At 36.1% G+C, this 7,981-nt stretch overlaps 1 protein-coding gene across 1 annotated transcript; it reads right to left on the bottom strand.

Annotated features, from left to right (window-relative positions):
• Positions 1–6,684: 6,684 nt before the first annotated feature.
• Positions 6,685–7,653, bottom strand: LOC114533401 (D(1)-like dopamine receptor). Its single transcript, XM_028554912.1, has one exon. The coding sequence runs from the start codon at positions 7,651–7,653 to the stop codon at positions 6,685–6,687; it is 969 nt and encodes a 322-aa protein (XP_028410713.1).
• Between the last annotated feature and the right edge of the window lie 328 nt (positions 7,654–7,981).

Here is a 7,981-nt window from a genome sequence, read left to right as displayed (position 1 = left end):
AACTATAGTAAATTAATATAAAATTGATGTACTTTTTCTATACTTACCGTTTATAATCTTAGGCAGCCTGTAGTATATGTGCGACTAAATATTATATTCAACATATGTCGCGTCTCAAACGTTTAAAAACCATTGTGTCAATACTATATAGGCTAACAATCCATATCGATCAGCGAAATATTAAACTAAAGTTTTATAAAAGAATTGACTGTATAAAATATTACTAAACCATCTGCCACTTGGATGTTTACCAGAAGAAATTAAACTAAATTAAATTTGACAAATAACTCACCGATAATTCTTAATTTTAACTCACTAATTTTCCAAATTAACGTATAGATCCAGAGGTTTTCAGTCGATAGAAATTTGTAGAAGTTAGCAAGTCGATTTGCCTAGAAAATTTAAAGATTAATTTTGGGAGTATACGTAGCAAGCTGCAGCTACTTTTCTTAACGTTTGCGAGTAAAAAAAACTGAAAGCTGCGGCTAAACACGTTAATATATGTTGACTGTACGGTTGTTTGTAGGTTATTGACAGGCAAAGTGTCGCTGATCCCAAGTGCCTAGCTATCTCCAGCACATGACAAAGCCACCTTGACGGATTGACCCCGCGTTGTACTAATATTTTGGTATACATTACAGGCCCACACATGCACACAGGACGCGAGTTTACGAATTTTGAGTTTTCAAAAAATTGACATGTTTCCATAGCTCTCAAAATTTCCTTCCAGAATTCAATTTATTTGCTTTAAGAAACTTTTTTAGCTCTCCGCGTCGCCAGGTCAATGAATATTTTAATTTTTTCTTAAAATAATTGGATTTAAATCATTATAATGCAGAAAAACGGACCACAACACAAAAATCTCACACATTCTTTTATAGTTCAACACCACTCAATATGTTACTTTTTCGCTTAAATTTTTTAAATTTGAATTGAATTGAATTGAATTTATTAATAATCTGGATAGCAGCCTACAAGAGCTGAAGTATACAGAATTATTTACAGTAAGAATACCCAATATACAAATACACAGTAAAAATATTAAATTTACAACTATACTATATAGGGAAATATTTAGAAAAGTACAAAACAGACAATCCATAGCTAATTCATAAAATTCTAAAAACTACTTTAATGAGTCATTATTCTCATACTTCTGCTGTGCGAAATTCCTGAGAGTATAAATTCCGGAGATTATGGTGGTAACTAGAAAACTTAACGCTGTCTAGGGCTATTTCTGTTCATAAAATTTGAAAAAATCTATGGGTTATAATAACATACACCACAATATTGCATGTAAACCATTTTTTTACTGAATGGGTTGATTGGAGTCTGCTTAACATGCCAATAAGAAAAAAGGATTTAAATATTTTTTTGCCATTTATGATGGTCGGACTGCTTAAGCGTCTCGACTCTCGTTTTGCCCCGCATTACCCTATTTTAGCCTAAAAAGACCTGATTTTTTTGTGAAATACATGACGGGAAAGGAATGACCTAAATGTGATTGGTTCATTCGTAGAAATAATGAGTTTTGTTTTCCCTCGAGTCTCAATGTTTCCCTCGACTTTGTCTCGAGAAACATTCAGAGTCTTGAGGAAGCAAGCTGACTATCTGCCTCGGGAGCATACATTAAGTGTATGATGATATATCTATATAGTGAATAGTCTGCTTGACCGATTGATCATAGTTTCTTTTGGAAGCTTTGTTTATTGTTCTCATGGTAAATATAAAGGCTTGCTAGCTGATGAAATAAGTCGTACGTGAGCGAATGCTGTAGGACATATTTCATATTTTCTAACGCCAGAGGGTGCTGTCACTCCATCTTAATTCAACTACACGGAATTGAACCGTATAGCAATTTAACAAATGCACTTCTGAATCTGGCAGATCTTAAAGCATAGCAGAAAAAATTAATGTTTGAATTCATCAAAATAAGCAAGACATGAAGATCTCGGAACCAATGGATGGAAGTACAACTGCAATCGTGACAGAAATTTACCAAATACATCATCACTGTAGAGAGCCCATAACAGCACAGGAGAGCTGTAATTACGATCTGGAACATTTGAGTGATTTTGGCTTCTAGCAGTTGCTTCTTTATTTCGATACAATTTTTACTGACTGAAGACTGGTCTTCACTTTCTGAGATTCGATTTACACGAGCTTCGTTAGGAGCAGTTGTTTCACAATTTTTACCTCGGTATCTTAATTTCCTCCTCATTAAAGTGTAGTTTATAACAATGATTACAACAGCAACGACAATAAAGGCGTTTACAAATATGAATGCGTATGCAGTAAAACCAACAATAAAATAAATATTTGGTAAACTTAACGAAATCAACCAAATCATTGCTATTGTTGTAGGAATTCGTTGATTAGTCACTTTATTTCGGTAAGTAGTTGGTCTTCTCACAGCGAGATATCGTTCAACTGCCAAACTTGTAAGACTGAGGATGGAGGCAGTGCATGAGATGAAGTAAGTCAAATGAATCAAGCTGATCATCTCTTCGGAGCCTTGCTTGCCAAGACCTTCTTTAATATGATAATACACGGAGAGAGGTTCAGTGATGATGGCAACTATGAAATCAGCCGCTGATAAATTAACAATTAACCAGTTAAACGGTGTTCGTAAGTTTTTGTTGGGATCAAGAACAACAGCCAAGAAAATAAGAATATTGCCAGGGATATTGGTAAGAATAAAAGCAGTTGAAATGCTGGCTGTCATAAATGATAACTCATTTGGTGGTGCAACAGTCAGACACCTTTTCTCACATGTACTTTCCATCACCATGGTGAAAATTCTACAAGAAAAGAACGAATAACGAGAATAATTATTGCAAAAATAATACGAGTGGTTACGATAGGGACCTAAAGGCCGGCGCACACTAGAGCTATGTGCTTAGCAAAAAGTCATTCGTGGACATTAGCGTAAGCCAGTTGCTCTCGTGTGCGGGCGACTTTTCCAGTGACTTTCGTCATTCGTGCCAAAAGTCGCCGGTAAAGTCGCCCGTACACGAGAGCAACTGCCTTACGCCGATGGCCACGAATGACTTTTTGCTAAGCACATAGCTCTAGTGTGCGCGGCCTTTAAACATGTAGGACGGCAACACGACGACGGCAGCTATCAATACAATGATTCATTGAAAATAAATGAATTATTAAATACCTGGGAGTTTTAGACGTGATCTACGTTCTGTTTACAACGCCAGTGAGCGCTACCTCGAATAGGCTCTACAGAATTGTCCCTAAACGTAAACACAATATTTTCAACGTCTTATACCTCATTAAATTGGTACAGTTGATAATAATTTATACAACAACGCTTTATCATAACATTTATTTAAAGGAGTATTCCAACCACGTCGTCGTCGTGTTCCCGTCCTACATGCTTAAGGAGTTAAGGCCCCTAAAGGCGATTAACGTCCGCTTCACTCGCGCGGGCGAAGCGGCTTTTGAAATTCTGTCCATGCGACCATGACCGGCCTGAAAAACAAAGCGCGCTTCGCCTGCGCGGGCGGAGCGGAGGTAATGGAGAATCGCCTTAATATCAACCGAACGGGCCGCTGAAAGTTCATTTGTTAACCACGATCGAGTATAATTTTAGAGTTCATTGCACGGCTTAATGCTTTTTATTACTTATTAATTATATGTAACTATTGTCATTGAAAAAAGACAAATATAGCGGTTTATTAATTTTCAACATAATTATTAAAATTTATCATAGTTTAATTTCAACAGTGCAAGTACAACTTGCAAAGGTGCGATCAATGCTCCAATCGCAATCCTGAAAACAACCGTATTTATTATATCATATGCAGTATTTTATTGAAAAGTGATAATAACAAATGTGTGATTATTCATGATAATAACGTTCATGTGCATGTGCGATCATCGTGTTTGATCCAACAATCAGGCATACGCGCTGGGGAATAAAGAACTTCCAACGAAAAGTTTCTTATTATAAATTATAATATCAATAGATATTATTCTCAAAAAGTGGATGCTATTCTCAGCCATCAAAATAAATTCCATATTTTCGCGCATCCATGTATTATAATTCTCTACATACGTAGCTAATAGCTTTTCTAGACCAATCAGCATGCGGTCAAATAGTAAGCGTAATGTTGACTTAATCCAAATTAAGTTCCCGAATTCTAGTTACTTAAATCAAACATATATCAACATATGTTTCATTTGAACCACCATTGTGTCAATATTATGCTGCAGCGTTTTAGTAAATAATTTGCGACACACAAGGATTACTCGACAATCCGTATTGTGCAAGCAAATCAAACTGAAAATTTATAAAGTTCAGCCGTGTAAAATATTACGGTCTGCCACTTTGATACTTAGGTAAAGTCCCGCACAGACGGGCAAGTTTTTCTTGCCAAGTTTTATTTGCTCCTGTGTATATACGAAAAAATTGACAGGTTTTCCTTGACAAGGAGCTTTGTTCAAAAGCTATAGCCTATAATCATGCAAGCTTTTCAACAAAGAGAAATCCTCATGTGTACAGCCGTCAAGGAAAAGTTGATAAGGGGTAGTGGGGAAAAGCGCAATTAACAATCTTCGCGCCAATAAAGCGAGTTTTTAAGTTTTTCAATTTCTATTTGTTTTGAGATTCGGTTGCACACTTGTTTTATCATGGCTCATGTTATCGTACACACGAGCAAATAAAACGTGGCAAGGAAAACTTGTCAACGAAAACTTGTTCGTCATATACACGAGCAAGTAAACTGGTCAAGAAAACTTGTGTAGGAAAACTTGAAAACTGTCTGTACCGGGCTTAAGAGATACGCAAGAAATTAATACGCAAGAAAATTTAACAAATAACTTACTGATATATTTCTTCTTAATACAAGTTTATTTAGAAGTACGATTTTCCCACAAATTATTTCACAGATCAATCCTAGAATTAGCAAGCTGCGGCTGCATAATTGTGTTGGTGAATGCAAATGAAAAATAACTGAGGATAAAGCGGAGCACGGCTATTTGCAGGGAAATAAAAACGACGCGTGTGTTATTGGCAGGCATTGTTTTTGCTTATTAAGTATACCTGTATATTCAGTGGCTTAGCCATACTGACGCTTCAGTCCCGCTATGCTAATATATTGGAGTTCATAAACCTTTAAAACAATCAATTTTTAAAGAAATTAATAGTTGTTATGATTTATGTAGCGAGATTAAATCGTCAGGCTGACTACCGCCAGCGCATATGTCAATAGCGAATTCAAATTAATGAGGGTTAACTTATCTAAGATGGGAAACTCGTCTGATGTTATTCCGGGCAGTTTGTACACATATTTTATAAACGACTTTCTCTTTTGATGTGCAGGTTTTCCGTCCCTTATAATCAAGACAACCCGGGCCAGCATGTCGTATGTATGCATTTGTTTAGAAACTGCGTGACTGCGTGTAAAACAATGATCAATGTCTAAAGAAATTCATAACAAAAATACCCTGGGAAGGAGACTGGAAATTTACATTGCCGGATTGAATCGTCAGGCTGTGTACGCCACAGCTGTCTCAAAAGACTCCAAAAAAAAGTCTAAAGCCCGTCTTCCACTTGGCGAAATAATACGCGCGACGCGAAACGATATTTGAAATCCAGTGATGTGATTAGTTTTTGTGAAAAAATTCTCCGCGAAAAGGTAGAATCGCTACTACGCACGAATAAATTCGCCTAGCGGAGAACGGGCTCAAGCACCCTTGTAGGGATCCACAAGTGTATAAATGTTTGCGGCATAAGCATTTTTATGCATGATGACAATAAATTTTTTTTGTAACCGCAAATGATTTTTATTACCAATATTTAAACTTCACAAAATTAATATAGATAACAATATTTAAATTTAGCATATTTTATTTTGTTGTATTTAGCATTTTATAAGTTGTGTTGAGCAAAAATTCGCGAACAAGTCCTTCAAATAAATTTCAATAGATTTCAATAGTTTTGGGGTTTTTTAGGACACCCTAGTATGTCACCGATGGTGATCGATAATGAATGAATTCCTGTGTTTTTTTCGAAAAAGTTTCTTAGGCTTAATAAAGCTCACTAGTCATTAACACATGACACATGACAAAACTAGGCTTTAGGAATAGGACTATTAGACAAATATTATTAGGGAGATATTTTGTCGTCAATATCAACATTTCTAAGGTATAACGGTTGCCCATGCAGTGCTTGTTGAAGTCAAACCGAGTTTCCCAACGACGAATCCGACGAATTTTTTATCGCTTAATTTTTTACTCCGGATTGGAATTCATGTGAGATCTCATCATTTCTACGACACAGCACATTTTTATCATGTAAATTATACGCATGCGAGACATAAAGCCGGTTTTCCACTAGCGATATTTTTCGCGCGAAGCGACATTTTACTTTTGTTTCAGAGCTCTCAACTGCAACCATCTGGAACAAATTGCTCAAATACAAAGGAATAAAGTCGCTTCGCGCGAAAAATATCGCTAGTGGAAAACCGGCTTAAGAGAATATCAATGACAATGACAATGTAACTGCGAATATGTAACATAGATTTTACATGATGATTGATGGTAGTCTTGGTTATGAATTACTAAGGAGTATTAATTTTAGAACTTATATCTACTAAAGAAATCCATATAAAGAAGCCTATTATTGTCGAGAAGATGAGAAATGACGAATAATTCATATAATTATTACAGTTAAATGCCATCAACACATCGATATTTAATCTGTAGCAACTTAACAAATGCACTTCTGAATCTGGCGGATCTTAAAGCATAACAGAAAAAGTTAACGCTAGAATTCATCAGAGCAAACAAAATATAGATATCTCGGAACCAGTGGAGGGATGTACAACTGCAGCCTTGACAGAAATTTACCAAATACATCATCACAGTTGAGGGACCATAACAGCATAGAAGCGCTATTAGAACAATAAGGAAAATTTGAGTGATTTTGGCCTCCAGCAGTTGTTTCTTTGTCTCGAAACCATCTTTACTGAGAGTTGACATGCTTTCACTTGGCGAAGTTTGTTTTGCGTCAGATGAAGTGGATGGAGTTACTGATATTCTTTTACTTCGGGATTTCAATTTTCTCTTCATTAAAGTGTATGTTATACAAATGATTATTACTGCAATGACGATAAAGGTGTTGGAAAATATGAATGCGTATGCAATGAAACCAACAATAAAATAAATATTTGGTAAACTTAACGAGATCAGCCAAATCATTGCTATTGTTAATAAAACTCGCTTATTGGTCACTTTATTTCGGTAGGTATTTGGTCTTCTCACAGCCAGATATCGTTCAACTGCCAAACTTGCAAGGCTGAGGATCGAAGCAGTGCATGAGATGAAGTAAACAATGTGACTTATGATCTGTTCTTCGGGATCTTCTTTGTTAAGTCCTTCTTTAATGTGATAATACACCATGAGAGGTTCAGCGATGATGCCAACAACAAAATCAGCCGCTGATAGATTAATAATTAACCAGTTAAATGGAGTCCGTAGGTTTTTGTTTGGATCAAGTACAACAGCCAAGAAGATAAGAATATTGCCAGGGATATTGGTAAGGATGAAAACAGTTGAAATGCTGGCTGTCATAAATGATAACTCATTAGGCGGTGCAACATTCTGACATCTTTTCTCAAATGTACTTTCAATCACCATGATGAAAATTCTACAAGAAGAAAAGTTGAAAATTTCAGTACGACCTTTCCATCATCCTGACGAAACAACATATTTATGTCATGTATAGATTCCCCTTTCTTAGTAGAGACGTGTATACTAGTAATACTACTACATATGTTTCTTAATACACGTGACGCCGAAGCTGGGATTTCTATCATGCGGTAACGTGGGATATGTCTACAAAACGTGACCCCAGCTGAAACGCCTACAAGACCCTAGTCCGGAATAGGGTGCTATTTGTAAAACTATAAACGTTAAGATTAGGAACACTATGCTCGAAATCTTCTTCGCTGGCATAATTATCCGC

The sequence above is a fragment of the Dendronephthya gigantea genome, unplaced genomic scaffold (assembly GCF_004324835.1).
Source record: "Dendronephthya gigantea isolate DGI-Jeju-01 unplaced genomic scaffold, DenGig_1.0 000090F, whole genome shotgun sequence".
Lineage (NCBI taxonomy): Eukaryota > Metazoa > Cnidaria > Anthozoa > Malacalcyonacea > Nephtheidae > Dendronephthya > Dendronephthya gigantea.
The sequence above is the reverse complement of the archived record's forward strand: the minus strand, read 5'-3'. Positions and strand labels throughout refer to the sequence as shown.

Bases quoted from the DNA above. Each gene is read 5' to 3' on its own strand.
- LOC114533401 (XM_028554912.1), bottom strand. From the start codon at position 7,653: ATGGTGATTGAAAGTACATTTGAGAAAAGATGTCAGAATGTTGCACCG.